Below are 18,967 nucleotides of genomic sequence, written 5' to 3'. Positions count from 1 at the left end.
GTTGTAAGCTAATTTTTCAATTTAAAGATATGTATTATTTTCTATATTTCTTTTCAGAGGAAATGAATATTAAAAGGGAGTAAATGTGGCACAAAATATGTAAATGTAACCTGATTCCTTCATACATTATACATAATATATAACAGATAAATATTGATTATTAACGATCATTCACATTTTTTCATTTAATGTATATTTATTGTTTTTGTCCCTCATATTTTTTGAAGTAATTTGTTTGTTTTCATTTCATTTTAGTATGGAGGTGTGGTGAAATGGGCGCCGGATATGACGTTGCGTTGTGCTTCTTAGTGGGCGTGTTTACTGGACGAATCAGCCAATCAACGACGAGCACCTCTTTCACAACATTCCAATCCCTCCCGAAACATCCACCTCCTCTCTCTCCCTCCCTCCCTGCCCTGTCTCGCCCGTGTGTGTGTGGGGGACTGTGACACGTAACTTTGTACCTTTCATAGACGTGTGCAGTAAACGTCCACCTGGGTCCAGGAGACAGGGCTATCTTAAAACCCATGTCCCCGATCAAAACCCGTTTATTTCTGAACATTTTGTAGCATGGAGGCGAGAGACACAACTGCAGGTGAGGTTTTGTCAGCGGTGACAGTCAAGTGTGTCGGTGTGATGTTGTTTAGCCAATGCAATAACCAGTTAGACCAATATTTAACCAAGGAGACGCTGTAATCTAAAACATAGTCGGGCTTGGTGTGTAAATAAGAGCTGAATGTTTTGTAAATCATGCAAGGATTTTCATGGTTTGTAAATAAATGCACAATTATTTTCGTTGACAAAGTGTTCTCTACACACTATCTTGCTCTCAGTCATTACATTGTATCTCGTTCATGGGCCTGTTAAACCTCTAGGTGCTCTTGTGAGCAGTGATGGAGAGGAGCAGACTGCAAAGAAGGATACAGCTCCAAAAAACGATACACCACAGATCAAAAGCAAGATGGAGAAGATCTTTGGGTTCAGGAAGGAGGACCTGACCTCCTGGCACAGCCTGGTGACCCTCCTGAACCGCCCCACTGACCCTGCATCCCTTGGCATCTTCCGCTGCTTGTTTGGTAAGTTAAGATATAATTGACTCAGACCAGACTGCCTGCTGGGTTTAAGGGATGTCTGTAACAGGGTTGGAATAGCTCCTCGGAGCTTTTAAAACACTTGTGCCCTTCCAACTTCACTGTGTGTCCTTTCATGCAGGTCTGCTCATGGTTATCGACATCACGCAGGAACGTGGCCTCAGTCACCTGGACTTTAAATACCTGGATGGTGCCCCTGTGTGCCGCTTTCCCCTCTTCAATGTCTTGCAGCCACTGCCGCTGGATTGGATGTATCTGGTGTATGTGGTGATGTTCTCCGGTGGGTCACACTCCTTATTTAATGTTAGAAACTTATGTCCAAAACGTTACAGGTTAAAAATGCTCACGCCCCAGTGTTCACTGAGGCTTGGTGAGGAAAGGGGACCCCGTCTTTATGAGTCTAAGCGGATGCAGGTTTTATTGGAGACAGCCTCTGTGGGGTGGCTGTCTACGGTGAAGATGAAAGCACATGAAACCAGACCTGCAATTTTTCACTTTTATTCTCCCTTCAAGCCAACATGACAGATTATGTTTGAGTCTTACAAAGATTTTGGCAACTAATGCAAATGTGGCATTCACTGTAGCAAGAATGCAATACAACAACAACACGATGACAATCACAGTGAATAAATACTGATACTGACTAATCCATGCTCTTAATCTCGACACTTCCAGTGTTACGTAACATTAGTTTCACACCAGAGAGGAAACCACAAAGCCACTTAATTCTTGACATTTACAACATTAACACTGTTACAGTATTGTAGGTACAGTAATACTGCTTGTTTTGTATGTGGTATTCCATTTGTATATGATATTTGTCATATACAACTTATAACTCATACACAACATATTTAAAAAGGGGCAAAAATGATCTGAGACAAAATAAACATCAAACAGATATTCCGCAATACCCTGATGCTGAGTCTCTAGTATGGGTCTCTGAATGCCTTTATTTCCCATAATGCAATACTATATAGCATCTTTTGGTTAGACCCACATCTGTCAAACTCCACACCTTCATTTTGCAGCCTTTCTATTTTCAGTTCTACAGTCGTCCACAGAAGACATTAAACAGCTATTTTTACTGACTGAGTAGGACTCCCTTTGGACTAAGTGTAAAAATAGAATAATTAATAGTAACAACAACTGTTTTTTATTGTTAACTGAAGTTGCTATTTATGTTTCCCGCTGAAGGTGCTTTGGGCATCATGCTTGGCTGTTTCTACCGTCTCTCCTGCCTCATGTTCATCTCAACGTACTGGTACATCTTCTTTCTGGACAAAACGGCGTGGAACAATCACTCGTACTTGTACGGCCTCATCGGGTTTCAGCTCACATTTATGGACGCCAATAGATACTGGTGAGATGATGTTTTATTTAAGTCTGTGTGTTTGCGTGAGCATTTCTGTCCCGTTTACGCGTGAGAGCAGAGGAAGACCTTAATGCCTGTGTCTTATTTGCAGGTCAATCGATGGATTGCGGAGGCCTTCTATAAGAAATGCTCACGTGCCTCTATGGAATTACACCTTGTTGAGGACACAGGTTTGTGCACCAGGGACTCCTAACCGCTAATACTGTCAATTCTTAAGTTCTTCATGAACATGGCTTTTGGTACAGGTGGTCTAATGATGTCAATGTTTTTTTGTTCCTCAAAGATATTTATTGTATACTTCCTTGCTGGAATCAAAAAGTTGGATGCAGATTGGGTGGAGGGATACTCGATGTCATACCTGGCTCATCATTGGCTGTTTGATCCTTTCAAGTAGGTTTTATTGCTCAAAGACTTTGTTTTATCACTGACTGTATCTCAGTGCTCCCCCTCTGATCTTGCTGTTCACACATTGTTTTTCAGAGTGATTCTCCCTGTGGAGTTAGTTAACCTGCTAGTGGTGCACGGAGGTGGTCTTTTTCTGGATCTGACTGCCGGCTACCTGCTGTTTTTTGATGCCACACGACCGTATGCATTTTTCTTTGTCTCCTACTTCCACTGTATGAACTCTCAGCTCTTCAGCATCGGTGAGTCTGCATTAAAAAAACATCTCACTTCTTTTAATTCTGCCGTTAATTTGTGGGGCGTCCTTTTACCTCCATCTTATTGAGAATGTTTATCCTCGAACAGGGATGTTTTCCTACACAATGCTGGCCACCAGTCCCCTCTTCTGCTACACCGACTGGCCAAGAAGATTCTTCGCCCGTTTCCCAGCATTCCTCAGGGCAATCCTGCCAATCACCTCACCGGACCCTCAGCCCAGCACTTCCTGTGTTTACAATTCGACCCAAAGCACCAGCACCGATCCCCAGGAGACCCCGCCGGTCGCCAAAGCTCCCAAACTGAGATTAAAGCACAAGCTGGCAGCCATCTTTACTATTCTCTACATAACTGAACAGCTCTTCCTGCCTTACTCCCACTTCATCACACAGGTACATTAGTCCATCCACTCGTTTTCCTAAAAGACTTTTACAGCTGACTTGATCCAAAGAACCAATTAGTAAATGGTTGCATACTGGTTCTTCTGGCCCCTTCTCTACACACGGAGACATTCTGTTTAATAGGATTGTACTTTGCTGTCAGCAATAGCCTTTTAAACCCTCTCTGAGTCACCAGGCCGATTGTTGCTCAATCAGAGTCAACAGTCATTGATCCGCAGCAAACAACAGCTCAGACTGGTGTCAGCAGAAAGGTGAAAGCCCCAAAGGAGTAGATACTCATCATATGTTCTTGGTTCTTTATGAATTTAAAGTCTTGGGTTATATACAGCTTAAATAAAAACTGGTGAAAGGGTGAGGAAAAAATGATTTCTATATGGAATTATCCTAATATTTAGTGTTTCTGCAGGGTTACAACAACTGGACCAACGGCTTGTACGGCTACTCATGGGACATGATGGTTCACTCCCGCAGCCATCAGCATGTTAAGATCACCTACAAAGATGGAACAACTGGAGACACTGGATATCTGAACCCCGGGGTGAGTTACAAGGGAAAAAACCACTGTCAGGCACAGAGTGTGTGAGCAGTACAATGTATCTAAACGGTATATCATGTAGCGCAGACCGTCATGATGATGAGGACGTATGCGCAAGAGCTGCAATGCAAAGCGTGTAAGGTTAACTGTCATGATAAAACACTTTAAAGGTTAGATAACAAACATGTTGAAGAAAAAAACACGGTATCACTAAATATACCACTTCCTGACTTGACCTTCGAGATTCAGATTTTCTCTTAATTTCAGTTTAGCCGACTACTGATTAAGAAATAATTGCACTGTCTGTGTACTGAAGGTGTTCACACAAAGCCGTCGCTGGAAGGACCACGGAGACATGCTGAAGCAGTATGCCATGTGCCTCAATCACTTCCTGCCCCGCTATAATATCTCTGATCCTGGAATCTACTTCGACATCTGGGTGTCCATCAACGAACGCTTCCAGCAAAGGTATGAGAGACTCTTTTGCTTGAGAAAAAGATGCTATCAATATCATGAATTCAGAAGTATCAAATGAATAATGTGAGAGTGTGTTTTTAAACTTGCTCTGGACTTTTCTCTAAGGATCTTTGATCCCCGCGTGGACGTCGTGAAGGCCGATTGGTCACCTTTCCGACCAAACACATGGCTGATGCCTCTACTGGTGGACCTCTCACCGTGGAGGACCAAGTTTCAGGAGATTGAGGGCAGTTTGGACAATCAGACTGAGATTGTCTTCATCGCTGACTTCCCAGGTTACGAATCTCTTCTCGTCCTTTTCATTTTTACGGAACAAGATAGTTATGTTTTGTAGTTTGCTTTGTGCTAACTGGCAGTATGTTACCTCTCAGGTCTCCACTTGGAAAACTTTGTAAGTGAAGATCTGGGCAACACCAGCATCAGTGTTTTGCAGGGCAAAGTCAATGTTGAGATCGTGGAGGAGAAGAAGAACTACACTCTCCAGCCCGGTGAGCAGATCAAGGTACGGCAGCACACTATCATCCCCATGAACATGGAACTGTTTAACCTGGACACACTCAAAGCATTTGCCATAATGTGTACGTGTGTAGGTACCGGCTGGAGCTTACCACAAGGTGTACACAGTGTCTGAAGACCCATCGTGCTATATGTACATCTACGTGAACACCACAGAGGCGGTGCTGCAGGAGAACTTCACCAAGCTGTATGAGCTTCAGGAGCGTGTTCGCAACGGGACAGGTAAATGTTAAGCAGTTAACACTGTGAAGGGGGAGCACTTAATAGAGGAATATATGATATGACAAAATACAGTGCGTCGCTCCAATGCAAACATGATTTAAAAAAAAATAAAAAATCCCCGGATGCTGACCGGACTGTTCTGTCTCCTCCCATAGAAACCGAGCCTCTTCCTCCTGAGCTGCAGCCTCTTATCGCTGCAGACGGGGATGAAGGGTCGGAGGTCAATGCGACTGACCCGATTGTGCAGCTGTTCCTGAAGAGGCAACGGCGCATGAAGGAGGTGAAGAAGCGCAGGGAGGCCGGTGCACTGGAGCGACTGGAGCGCTTTGCAGTGAAGAAGTACTACACGATACGGAGGGGGTGAGCGCTGTCTAACACAGTCACGTACCAGGTTTAGTTGTATTCACACAGAGAATGTCCGTGAATGTATCTCATTAACTCCCTCCCCTTCTAGATTCTTGATGACAGCCATCGCTATGAGAAACCTGGCGGTTGGTCTCCCTCCTCTCGAACAGCTGACAAGAGAAGTTGCCTTCGCCAACATGAAAGAACCTCAGGCAGACGCCAACCAGGACGAACGGCTGAAAGACGAAGTCGATCACGGAGAACTTTGAATCTGTCGTAGGGACCAAAGATGATGCGTTGACTTGCTGGATCACACGTTCCAAACAGATGTGTGTGTGTTGTTACTACTGGACTGTTACTGGGACAGAAATCAAAGGATTTTTATTTTAAATTTTCTATGCCTCTGAAATATTCTGCCCCTCAGATTATTTCCAAATGTAAAGCCAGTATTTTGTGATAACATTTCTTTATGAACCTGAATTTATGCAGAGGACATGTTTCTGTTATGGATGCAGAATCCTGTCGACAGATATGCTTAGGCGAACATACTGACATAAACAGGAACAGGTTGGTCGATAACTCCTCCTGTTGGTTTATTGTCCAGCACGAATGTCAAAGATTCTGTCCCGACTCATAACAAGCACATTAATAAAAAATACAAAGGATATGTTGAGCTTTACTGTTTTGAGGGAATATACTTCTCTGATCTTTTATGCGAACCCCTTTTAATGTGATAAAAACTGACTGAAATACAGAACAATTGTTAGCATGTCAACTGACGGCCTTTTCTAGTGACTTCTAATAAAAGCTTGTGTCAATTCAGTTGTTATTTGAATTAAAACTCTGACAAAAGAAGTTAGTGGCAATAATGAATTTTATTGGTGTCAGTATTTAACATTTCGCCCATCTTAAAGTGCTACAGTTGAATTCCAGTGTTCACTGTAGGTTGACGTTATGGCACATAAATGACACTTTTCACATGTTCAAGAGCACAAACAGTACAATGTTGAAAAATATAAATAAATACAAATCTGAGATGGATCCCCTAGGAAGTGATTTACTCTGTTAAAACATAAACTCATGATCTGTTTAGTTGAGGTTAGTTGCTCAGGATTCATTTGATTCAGTATAAATATGTAGTTGTCACCACTGGAGGTTCAGTCACATAAGAAAACTCTGGCCGGACAAGTGTCAACTACTGCAAACGCTGCAAGTATCTTCAAGAGTACACATCGGGAGAGGTTTGTAAAGACAACCTGTATTTTAGTGACATATTGCACAGTGTTTTACTGCTTGGTAGTCTTTTAAATCACCATCTCTCATTTTAAAAATCCTCTGTAAAACAAAGCACACTTTGCTTCCCTTTTCATGATGGGTGACTAGACTTCTAATCACCACAAGTGGAAAAACTGGCCTTCTAGGTTATGTGTAAATTCAACATTAAACTTAACAGGACTGGCATTAGTGTTAGATAGTGGCCTTTAAGTGTTATCAGAATACTTTTACTCCTATTAGACTAGTACTTACATTTTGCATGTGCTGTGGAGCATCAACAAACCAGCTCATTCTCCTGCTTTACGGTCAGCTATCAGTCCTCGTATCTCATCGTTGCATCTTTCGTAAAAACATTTTTTTGAAGTGCAAGTGAAGGAAGGAATAAGACGTAAATAATAAATGGAGAAGTACCCTCGAGTTTGCCCTAATCCTCTCTTAAAGGGGAACGCCACTTATTTTACACACCAAAGTCTGTATACAGGTCTCGCAGAGTACTACTGTGTATGTGGAAAATGTGTATTGAGCCTTTTGTTGCTCCAGAGGGAGCTGTGCCGAATCTGATAAAGTCTGGGAGTCTGTCTGTCGTGGTTACATTTCAAATAGGCTTTGTGCCGAAAACCTGGAGCTCCAGACTGAGCCGCTCCTTCACAAACATCGTGTGCTCAACAAATGAGGTCCACATCACAACTCAAATCATCTCCACCCTTACATGTGGCACATAGCCGTCAACTCCACCAGAATGCACAAACACACTCTACATTGTTCCACGCTCCCCCCTCAGATGGCTCAATGTTCACAAACCACAGTACTGGTGCTACAAGGGGAGGGAACACATCGCTGTTTGCAGGCCACGACCCAGCTCCTCACTGCAGCGCTGCACGTGCTTCGTCTTTACAGGGCCCCTCTGTGTCTGGCAAACTAACCTTCAGTCCAGCTGGCATCAGCGTTTCCTTTCTGGTTCCCCTCAGTTTCAACTTCTGGTATTCACTTACTGAAAGCTTTCAAACTTCTCTCTACTTTGAGCTTCCTCTTCTCTCTATTTCCAGCTGATCCTGTACATTTCACTCAATTCTTTCTTAAGAAATAAGGAACAAAAAAAAAAGAAGTTTATCAGCTACTAAAAATATATTTTAGTCCCTACTTAATTACTTTGATTCTAATGCGACAATCAAGTTAACCTGTCACTGTTTCACTGTTTCATATATGCTTACATTTTATAGCTGAGAAATCCATACGGGGCAATATTGCTTATTTTAGGAACAACCGATGGTGCTGGTGCCAGTTATTTATCGAAAGAAAAGAACCTAAATGTATGGATTTCTGTTTTATGCTTTGCTAAATGTAAATAAGGCTCAGTGCATCTCCACATGTCACATCCTCCGTGGTGCACACCTAACACGGTGTGCGAGCATGAAGCATCCGTTCGTAGTGACGTGCCCTCACAGACGGCTCCGCAGCTCTACCTCGGTTGAAGATCTGGGTAGAAAATTCCGTGGACCACACCTTCAATCACGACATTTGAAAATGCATCTGAAAGGAAAGAAGAAAAGAACGTTTTTCTACATTGAAGGGAAGACGAGGGAGCAGCTCATCCCCACTTTTTGCTGAAATGATATTACGATATAGGTGTAAGTAGCCGGAACTCACCGTGAGCGGTTGGCAGCAGGTAGGGGTCTCTCAGAAACAGCAAGACTGGCTGATGTGAAAGTTTACTGAGAAGAATCCAAAAAGGAGAAGTCAGAAGGTTTGTATATAAGTTAACAGGATGCAGAAATGTAGGTGGTGTCACCGACATGCTGGGTGAAGTTCAAGTGCAGAGCAAATAGTGATTCAAGTTTTAACCGGTTGGAAAAGCTGCTAAACAAGAATCGGACCAGCTGTTTCATACAATCGTTTATAGTTATGTTCACCTCGATTCCTCCGATTCTGTATCAAACGACCTTAGAGAAGAAAAATACAAGTTAAGCCACAACCAACAGATCTTTTTTTTTTTTTTTTTTCAAATACCACAAAATTGGTCTTTTATATCATAGAGTCAACTCACCCACAGCTTTCTGTTTTTGGCACTGAAGGAAAATGGCGGATATTGAGGAAATCCAAGAATATCTTTGGAAGAACTCCATTTTCCATAATTATAGTCTGTTAAAACAGACAAAACAAAAGCAAATTGCAATGTGCACATGAAGCAGCGCCGCTGAAGTGACCTGAAGGACCTTTTCGGTGAACGGTTTGTATCATCTCCCGACATCTGTACAATAGTTTTGTGTGTTTACTTTGAGTTAGAGACTAAATGTGGATTTGGTAAAAGACAGAAAGGCAGCGTTCTTGATACTGACTCCATATTAGTCTGGTCATGATACTGGAACTTCTAACTTTGATACAATACATTGAAAGACAATATTTTAAACCATTTTTACTACCATAGGGAGACTTGACACAACTCAAATTTTGAATCAGTATCAATACTTCGATATTTATGCATAAAGAAATGTTACGTTTCAGTTCCAGCAGGTGGAGGTGTGTCGGAGTACCTGCAGGTAGAGCTCCAGGCCTTGCCTCCTCTGCTCCAGCACTTTGGGAACCCAGTTTCTAACATGTTTGGAAGGGATCTCAGGTGGCTTTATGCTCTTCTTTAGCTGGAGGGATTTAAAAACATCATTCAAAGATATACACATAGCCATGCTATAGCAGCATGCTAACATGTGGACTGTTCCGCAGGACAGGAAGAGGAACTCATCTGTAACTCTACAACCTCAAACGATCTGGTACGGTGGACGTGGTTCACCACCAGGGAGCTCGTTCATCATTTATTTATTTGCTGATGTGATTTCCTAAGCACGCCTTCACACTTCTGAATTTAGTACTTGTAAATAGCTAAATAATCAATTCACATTTCTTCATCCGTCTGTTTTTTTTTATTGTTTTGTGGAGCCCAAAATATTGCATCTTTTTGAATGAAATGGACTGGAACAATATAATTGTATCAATTTTATTTATATGTTTTTTACTACTCGATTAATTGATTACTCTTTGAAATCTAAGACAATTGAAGATGGAAGCTCGTAGAGCCCAAAGTGTCATCTTATAATTGCGTTATTTGACAGAGCAACGAAAAAAGAAACAAAACTGGATTCAGTTAATAATAATAATAATAATAATATGAAACTGCTATCTACATTGCATTTTCATTTGATAATGATAATTGATTAATAAAATCATTGTCATTACATTTTCAGCAGTTTGTCGATTTATTAACTGACTATTAACTGATTTATTATGCATAATGCAACACATTATGCAATAAAGCTCATATATTCAAATGATTTTGCAACTCATCAATCAGTGAGAAAAAAACATGGTGGTCAATATGTAAAGATTATAATATTTTACGAATGGTTAAGGACTTAAACACTAAATTGGAACTCGTGAGAAAGGGCGACTTTGTTAATACTCAACATCACTGAAGCTCACCATTTTATGCAAAGCGTGGAATTCACTGTAGCGTTTCTCAACAGCGTGTTGTCTGCCATTCATCAGCACGTCAATTCTAAAGACCTGAAAGAAAGAAGAAACTTTTGAACTACTCTTTTGACAAAAAGGGTTGAACTCTGTCGTTGGGAGTCAGTTCAGGGAATCATGATTTATCAGCAGAGGACATCAGCCTTAAAGGGCCCCTCCCAGTGCCTACAGTCAGTGTGTGACTGACTGACCACAGTGACCAGCTGACTGCAGAGCCGTCAGTTACAGTCAGTTACCAAGAGGAAACATCTGGCTGCTGTTAGATCTGTCAAAATGACCGTTAACATCCCTAAACAGACTTCTACTTCCTTCACTCTGCTGGATTCTTCCGTAAAATGTCCTTCTCATTGCCAGCCGTATGTAAATAAGGAAATCCACTTATAAATGATGGCAGTGTTGTTACTGCAGTTCAGTGCTGGCAACACAACCACTGTGTCTCCTAAAACAGAGAGGCAGCAAGTCAACATTATTAACAAATGAGCTACAAGAAAGCAAATAAGTGCATTTCCCAAAAGAGCTAAACTACTCTTTTAAATGTGGGAAAAGAGGACACGAGGTCGGGTCAGTAGAGGGGAAGTGATGCAAATGGCACATATTTGTGACAGAAAGTCTGAGCGTTTCAATCTGGAGCTGTGGAGTTTGAAAGACATGAGAGTTTGGGGGAGCCTAACCAAACGTCTATTGAATGCATTATGGGAAATGTAGGCTCCGACATTTGTGGCGGTTGACCAACACACTGAGGAATAAACATTGTGACGGTGTCTCGTTGCAACACAAGATTCCTGGTATAGTCATTAAGGATTAGCTACTATTCATATACATTTGAGGTTCCCTGTGCAATGAATGACGTCATACAGCTTTATTTAAATAAATCGTCAATCCATGTCAGACAGCTGGGGGGGGGGGGGGGTCCTGGGTGGGCTGGTTCATAACAGCTTACAACACAAATCCAGAAGTCTTTGCCAAACGTCGCATTTAGATGAAGGTGCGCTCTTTAACGTTGCCGTGTTTAACAATGTACACGGTGAACGCGGTCAATTCGCGACTTTGTAGCGTCTGAAGAACAGCGACATGAATAAATCTGAGTACAAAATGTAAAAGTGATGACAGCAGCAGAGCAGACGACGCGGACAGACGGAGGTTGTTACCGAGCAGCTTACCGTGTATCCTTTCTCGATCGAGTTGGTTTCTGAACGAAACGACGGGATCGACACTCTGACCGGGTGCATCTTTGCAAGAGTTTTTTTTAGGTGATATAATGTCCTATGGTTCACACACACTCACACTCACACACACACTCACACTCACACACTGCTGGTGTTTGACTCCAATTTCTTTGTGCAGCCAGATAAAAATCACTGGATTCAAACCCGAACAAAGTCCCAGTGACGCCTCCTGCTGCACCGGAGTACAACTACGAGAGCCAGGTTGTGATTTTAATATTTTAATATTGTGCAACACGGATCCACATTATGGAGCCCAAAGTGTTACCTATTAACCCTTAATTATTAAGCATATTATTACATCATTATATTGTGTAAAATACATACAAAATATATACATGAACAAATAATCTGTGCAAAAATGCCAAACATTTTCTGGTTCTAGCTTCTCAAATGTGAGCCTTTGCTGATTTTTCTCTGTTTTATATTTGAATGAAGATGTTACGTTGGGCACTGGGAACTTGTGATGGGCACAATTCCATATTTTCTGACATTTTATCAACTAAACAAGTAATGGATTCATCAAAATAATATCATAATGTGTATGGAAAATAATCAGAGGTTTGCAGCCATTTAAACCGTTTGTATCCACCCTTTTTATATGGTGGTTGCGTGTTTGTGATTCAGTGTGTGTGTGTGTGTGTGTGTGTGTGTGGCAAAGACAATAAGATGTAGAAACAAAGGGAAGACAGGGAAGTCACCTCAATCTGGTCAGCCCAAAAAAAGTGATTCAATATCACAAAGTTTTATTCAACTTAGTTTCAACAAAATCTTTGTAAGAGTTTCTTTCGTATAAATATAACAAATACATTTCCTTTACAGCTGGTTCATTTTAAAATTGTGATATAACTGATATGGATTTAACAACGAGGGTAAGCTGGTTCACACTTTATTCTTTAACTATCCTCCAAGTGGTATAACACGCACGATTACAGTACAATGCAATAGAAGTAAGACATTTAAAATATTCTCATGAAAAGATGAGATAACAACATACTTATCAGTATGGAGAAAAACAAGCAAATTCAACATTATCCATCACCATGGCGTCCGATGATTCCTACCATTTCTTTCTAACTTGGGAGTGTTTCAAAATCTAAAATGTACGTATCACAATTTTACATTTATTTCATGATGCTGTCATATCCTCTGCAGTGTCATTTACAGAACATCTTTGCTGAGTTCCTGTGAATGTTGTTATGTTATCTAATACCTGAAAGAAAGAAAAAACCACCACGAGGATTGATAGACAATGGAGGAAATGTCAAAGAAACATTTGTCCCTTAAAACATGATACTCACGATGACATGTGACAACCTGACACGTAGGCGTAGTTGCCAGTGTAGCGAACGTCACAGCGCACAACGTTGTTGCTGTAGTCTGATTCTGGCACATGATATTGCGGATTAACACTGATCTGTGGGGAACAACATACAAAAAAAATACAAGGATCAATAACAAAGCAACAAAAGCTAAATAAACAGCATGGACTCAATGGGATTCCACACAAGCAGCTCTTTAAAAGGAGTTTAGCGTCCGACGAGGAAGACAAATGTCTTCTGGTATTTCTAACAAACCTTGAGGACATAGTTTCCAGGTTTCACATCTGTGATGTCAATCCACTGGCAGTCGATGTCTGCGTTGTAGGTATCATAACACCCTGGGCTCAGGCCCTGCACATTGGACAGCATCCACACAAAACATTATTTAAACAAACACACTTCTTATGAAACAATACATGGATATTATATTTTTTACGTAAAGGACTGTAACAAAGATTTTCATGTTTTATTACAGTATGATATCTTATGGCAAGACTAAAATAAAGAAAAGAGGATGGAAAAAATAAATAGTGCGCCAAACAACTGATCAGACGTTCAGGCAGGTGAGATCGTCTGACAGGAGGAACAGGAAATCGTTTAATCACCGCTGGCTCGTGCGATGAGGAAATACTAAAGGACAGCTGCCTCAGTACACGAGCACTTGTTTTCTTAGTTCCACTTTCCTTTCAGGAAATGTAACCAAATTCCTATGAGCAGGTCATTTAATGAAAAGCTAGATATCGGTCGATTCAGAATTACTTTGACATTGTTGCTGCGCTAGCTAACAGGAGCTAACAGGCTATATATGGTGTTAGATTGTGAGCTCAAACCTGCATTAACTTGTTTGTTTTTTGGCCACTCGGGGGCAGCATAACAAAATGTAAACAGAAGACCGATACATCATAACTTTATAAAGTAGATTGGTTGCATATTTGCACATGCAGCTGACACAGAGAAAGAAGAAATCCAACATTCACTCTTCTTTAAGCTCTGTTTGGTCTCCAAAAACTCCTGAGGGAAAATTCTGTCTCTATAGCTGCTAAATTCTTCACTATGTTCCCCAGCACGCGGCTAACTTTGTCTGTCTGCTTTGATGCCGTGCAGGAAGCATACAATTCATTTATCAGAGGTGTTAGCTGCCTGCTGTAGCCAGAAAAGAGCAGATGAGAGCGGTGCGAGTGAACCACAACAGTAATGTTGTGGGCAGTAAAACCAAGACAGAGAGTTGAAAGATGCTAAACGCAGAGGAGAGAAGAACTGTAGAGTTTGCTGTTGGTTTGTGAGTATGAACGACTCCTTTCACAGACAAGTAGTCATGTAATCAGGCGTTAATATAAAAAACGAAATAAGAGCAGCTTTAAAGTCAGTAACATCCACATTTCAGCGGGTATCATTGAGACCTGGGTATGTGAGGTGCAGGCAAATCGCCTGTAATAGCCGTAGTCACAGGAAGTGTCCTCCAGGCAAAAGCTGGCTTTGTGGCCTTCAGCCACCGAGTGGTGGGTGGAGGCATCCAGCAGGTCGTAGTGGCTGAACTCATCCATGCTGTGGAAGTGCCTGTGGATCAGCAGCAGCAGTGTTCAACAACTCCGGCATTTTTTTATCTACACCAAGTGAGTCCCAAAGCAGTCTGGGACTTATTGAAACAACCAGACACTGTTTGACATGTTGAGATTGTCTTGTTCCTGAGCTACATTTACACAATTACTGATTAACATTTAAGTATATTTCGTTTCCCAGTATTCACTGAAATTGAGTCCCCGTGACTGCAAACATCACATGTATTTATCATGTACATGTAGCACTACGCTGTATCTAAATCTGCTTTCACTCTATTATCTTGAAGTCAGTTTGTTTAATGAGACAAAACAGTCTGGATTTTAACACAAGTTGACTTTCAAAACACTGGCAAAAATATATACAGTCTACAGTAACAGCTTATTCGATCTTTGCCGAATGTGCTCCATTTTGGGAATAAGCACAGTGGACTGGTTGTTTCACAACATAACTATGTTGTGAGGTAGTTCCCGATGAATCAAGGAAAACTGGCACTTTTCCAAAAGCTCAATAAAGGAACAAACACACCAGCGGTTTTCCTTTCAGGCTCATTATCCTCTTCACACAACTTTATTTTACAATGTCTGGCTTTGCAGCCGTATAGCAACTGAATGATGAGGTCATATGAAGTTCAGCCACACCGTCTCTCGGTTTTACTGCCTTTATGCTGAGATTTAAAAAATATAAAGTTACGTCTTTAAAAGCCTAAAAATACAGATGTTAAGATGACAATTCTGATATCAAAATCTCAGCAGAGCTATAAAACATCCAGAAGTAAAGCCGGCTGTGGTTCAACAGGGGGTGCCATACCACAACTACAGACTGGACAAGACAAATAGTGTAGTGGCAAATATTATCTCTGGGAAACAACTGATGTGTTGAACAAATTAAAACAACTATAGAGTTACGATGTGTGAAGAAAAAGTTCTGTCTCCGATTCAAACTCTTAAAAACATGTAATATTTAAATGTTCTATATCTGATTCAGACACGTCTTTCCAAAACTGGATCCGGAACTGGTTTATGTTTTCATGAATGACATCTTCACGTGAAGGCCTGTAATTCATGTCAGCTTGTTGGCCAGTGAGAACAAATGATACAAGAAAGCAGCCACAAGTCAGAGACATTTTTCACTTTCTGTGTGTGATGGTGAGGTGGACAGCAGTGAAATGACCGTATACTCACTGGTGACAGCTGTGCCACTCCCAGGTGTAACGTGGCCTGCTGGGGAGGAAGTCCGCCGTCCCTTGGTTCTTGACTCTCTGAGGAAACCTCAGCAGCATACGGGTGTCATAGTCTCTAATGCTGGCTGTGTAGGCTGAGCTGGAGGCACAAAACAAAGGTAGAGCATAAGTTTGCAGAAAAAAAAAAGGCCATATGTGGACACAATTACTTCACTGAGATTGTTTTTCCTGCTAGACTCCCCCCCCTCTGAGTGGAGCAGATTTTCAGTGTCTGAGTGAAGGCAGTCAGTGTGTAAATGGTGGGTGGAAAAACAATTTGGAGGGATGAGGTTGTTTGGGTTAGTTTTCGATAATGTGTTTACCATTCAGGCTTTCTCCCCTCGGGGCAAACTATGATTATACTTTACAGAAATCCACCACTCCACCCGTCTGCACCATCAGTGGCAGGATTCGTTTAATTTTACCTCATCTCATGGTTCCACTTGGCAGCCCTCACCCACAAACACTTTAGGTAGTTATGGCTCAAAGCTCTGTGAATCACACTCAGACTTGGATGCAAACCCTGTTTTTTTCCCTCGCTGTGGATAAGTCCTGACAGCAGTCTACCTACCTTGACAAACAGTTTTCCTCAGCTGCACATCTCAGGTTGTACATTGGGACTCTCTGGGCATAAGCGGAGGCTTGAATGTAGTACGGGTCCGGTACCAGATCAGGCAGACCTAAAACAACAAATTATTTATTTATTTTCTAATTATAATACTGACAATAGATATGAATATGACAGTAAATAAAAGTGGTACTTAAAACATGAATCAATCAGTAAATTGATATGTTTCATATACAGACAAACACAGCAACAGATGGCAAATAGATGACGCAATGCAGAAATGTTGAACCAAGACAGACAAACGGATTAATTAATAGACGGGGAGCATTTAAGCATCGTAAACACCACTTTATTGGTCATATCTATTTTCATTAATGTTGTTTTGAGGACCCAACTCTTACCATACTGATGATACCTTGTGCCATATCCGGGTCTCGATCTCCGGCTCGGTCTATCGTAAACGTCATAATGATTGTAATATGGGTTGTCACTATCAGTGGACTTGTAGGGGTCGTAGGGATCATCGCCGACCATCATGTCTTCTCTCCGGGGCAGAGGCGGACTGACAGTGACCTTTTCCTGGGTTTCATTGCTGCTCTTCTGCGTCCCCGTGCGCTCACCGAGACGGTCATTGTGATGCTGGCGGTGCTCGTGCCCTCTCACGAGCCTTTGGAGCGAAGACGGGAGCCCGCGGGGGGTGTGCAGGTCGGACGCCGGCCGGGAAGGCTGCTGCTGGGCCACACGCTGGCTCGAGGTGTCCGGATGTCTCACGTCCGCATCACGAATGATGGTGACAGGTCGCGCCTGCACTTGTTCCTGAGCTGCGCCCCTGCGCTTCGGTGGCTGATACTCCGAGCCCTGGCTTAAAATGCTAAAAACCTTGCCGTTGTGTGACCACTGTAGCGTCTGCCGGAGAGCTTCTCTTTTGTTATTTCCCTGTTGGGTCCCTGAATTTGTCTGAGACTGGACGGCTTGCAGGAGGAAAACTAAAAAATAGACGCACGCATATGCGTAAAGTGGCGTGCCAAATATGCGTAATCCCATTATGAACTCAACTAAAGGAGATTTTATGTGACAAAGCGAATATTTCAAATGAGCTGGGGTTGCCACTTGTCTTTGACTTAAATATCTTTCATCGCTATTTGAAGGATATTCATTAAGAAGAGAGGAAAAGCTACGTTTAAATGTATCCGTATAAACCTCATATCGCTCTGCTCCTGCAGCCTGCAGTGAGATGATGATGAGGATGAGAAGGAGGAGGAGGAGGAGGAGGAGTTCAGCATTTGGCGTTTCTGAATCTGTTACACAAGTCTGGTGCTGTTGCTCATATAACCACTGAATGGATACGCGATGTGTGATCATTCCCAGCCAAGTGTGTTTGATAACTGCTCAGTCTGGCTCTTTGAAAAGTGGTTAATGTGTGTCAGTACCAGGCAGTGAGACATATTTTCTTCCTCACAAAGATTATGCATATTTTGAATCATAACAGTTTGACCAAAAACAGACATTCAAAAATATGTAAACTTTCTTCCTACTTCATTAGGATTGGGGCATGAATAGCACAACCCATTTCCACTGCTGTATATTGTATTCATTTTTTCTTTGACAAATCAACAGAATGTCATGATAAATAGCTTTTTCCTCTGACTGTTGGATGAACTCACAACCTTATTGCAACACACTCTACCAGACGTCTCTGCACTCCACTTTCTCATTGGAGGTTTTCACAAACCCTAAACATCACTCTTTGATGGCCCTGCAACATTTTCATTTTTTTTTCTTCTGGGAAACCATCTCCCACAAATCCCCCTCCGCCCAGTCCTGTCTGTGTTAAGCTTTGCTGACAACGTGAAAGATTCATCACGTGCATTTCCATAGTAATCTTCTATAAAGTCATAATTAATCTGTTCTGAGCAATAAACAAAATGAGGCTGCTGTGATACTTGATATCTGCATTACTGCGTCTGGTGGCAGACTGGTGACCCCACGCTCCTCTCGTGATGAACCTAAGTCATTTGCTGCAGCCCAGTCAAATCACCGCCCTGCTGTTAACACCAGAGGTATAATGCATAGTTTGGTAAACTTAATCCAGGGTTTCCAGTTTCCTCTGTCTATATCAAACCCAAAATAATCTTTCTAGCATCTACACAACTGACCGCAGGATGGCTGCTGCTAAACCACAGCAAGTGCTCAAAAGGATTTTACAGTTTCTCAAATCACAAAGTTTTTTGAGAGCTATGACTTGAAAGCAAAACATTTGGATTATTTGAGAGTTTTTTTTTTAACATGTACAATTTGAGATTGGTTATGAGCTACTATGTATCTTTAAAAAGCAAGCAAGTAATGATGAAATAATCAGCTGTGATAACAGATCAATCCCAGGGTCCTATATCCCGACACTAGGGGCAGATGACTGCAAATAACATTGGAGGGCTGCATACTACCTGAGGGAGTTATTTGGGAAGTGAGGGATTATGATCGTTCCTTAGACAAAGAATGAATAATGTCTAGAATCACATACTGGAAAATCACAAACAATGTTAAAACTAAAGGTAGCAAAAAGTAGCAAAAAGTATTACTAATATAGATGAATTTTTACAGTTTTTGTAGTAAAATTAGATTTATTGTAGAGAGCAATGTGTCCTGTTCACACTCACACAGT

At 41.6% G+C, this 18,967-nt stretch overlaps 3 protein-coding genes across 3 annotated transcripts; 1 reads left to right on the top strand and 2 right to left on the bottom strand.

The window, feature by feature from the left end:
* Window positions 1–389: 389 nt before the first annotated feature.
* ggcx (gamma-glutamyl carboxylase) lies at window positions 390–6,474 on the top strand. The gene is made up of 15 exons (XM_076089380.1): window positions 390–595; window positions 876–1,076; window positions 1,213–1,371; window positions 2,289–2,454; window positions 2,558–2,636; window positions 2,750–2,856; window positions 2,947–3,110; window positions 3,214–3,515; window positions 3,931–4,062; window positions 4,376–4,527; window positions 4,642–4,811; window positions 4,908–5,038; window positions 5,127–5,274; window positions 5,430–5,634; window positions 5,729–6,474. Exons 1-15 carry the CDS (start codon window positions 571–573, stop codon window positions 5,886–5,888), a joined length of 2,301 nt encoding a protein of 766 aa, XP_075945495.1. The 5' UTR covers window positions 390–570; the 3' UTR covers window positions 5,889–6,474.
* A 1-nt stretch (window position 6,475) lies between these two features.
* Window positions 6,476–11,761, bottom strand: snx24 (sorting nexin 24). The gene is made up of 7 exons (XM_076089396.1): window positions 11,574–11,761; window positions 10,366–10,449; window positions 9,426–9,530; window positions 8,939–9,033; window positions 8,805–8,834; window positions 8,542–8,606; window positions 6,476–8,424 (listed from the first exon to the last, which is right to left on the bottom strand). The coding sequence occupies exons 1-7, from the start codon at window positions 11,640–11,642 to the stop codon at window positions 8,354–8,356; spliced, it is 519 nt and encodes a 172-aa protein (XP_075945511.1). The 5' UTR covers window positions 11,643–11,761; the 3' UTR covers window positions 6,476–8,353.
* A 586-nt stretch (window positions 11,762–12,347) lies between these two features.
* Window positions 12,348–17,498, bottom strand: loxa (lysyl oxidase a). Its single transcript, XM_076104087.1, has 7 exons — window positions 16,707–17,498; window positions 16,309–16,417; window positions 15,700–15,837; window positions 14,359–14,515; window positions 13,214–13,309; window positions 12,938–13,053; window positions 12,348–12,849 (listed from the first exon to the last, which is right to left on the bottom strand). The coding sequence occupies exons 1-7, from the start codon at window positions 17,347–17,349 to the stop codon at window positions 12,843–12,845; spliced, it is 1,266 nt and encodes a 421-aa protein (XP_075960202.1). The 5' UTR covers window positions 17,350–17,498; the 3' UTR covers window positions 12,348–12,842.
* Window positions 17,499–18,967: the final 1,469 nt, after the last annotated feature.

This window comes from Anarhichas minor, unplaced genomic scaffold (genome assembly GCF_050575085.1).
Source record: "Anarhichas minor isolate MPS153535 unplaced genomic scaffold, ASM5057508v1 ptg000002l, whole genome shotgun sequence".
Taxonomy (NCBI): Eukaryota; Metazoa; Chordata; class Actinopteri; order Perciformes; family Anarhichadidae; genus Anarhichas; species Anarhichas minor.
Note: the sequence above shows the minus strand (reverse complement) of the source record. Positions and strands in the feature narration are given on the sequence as shown.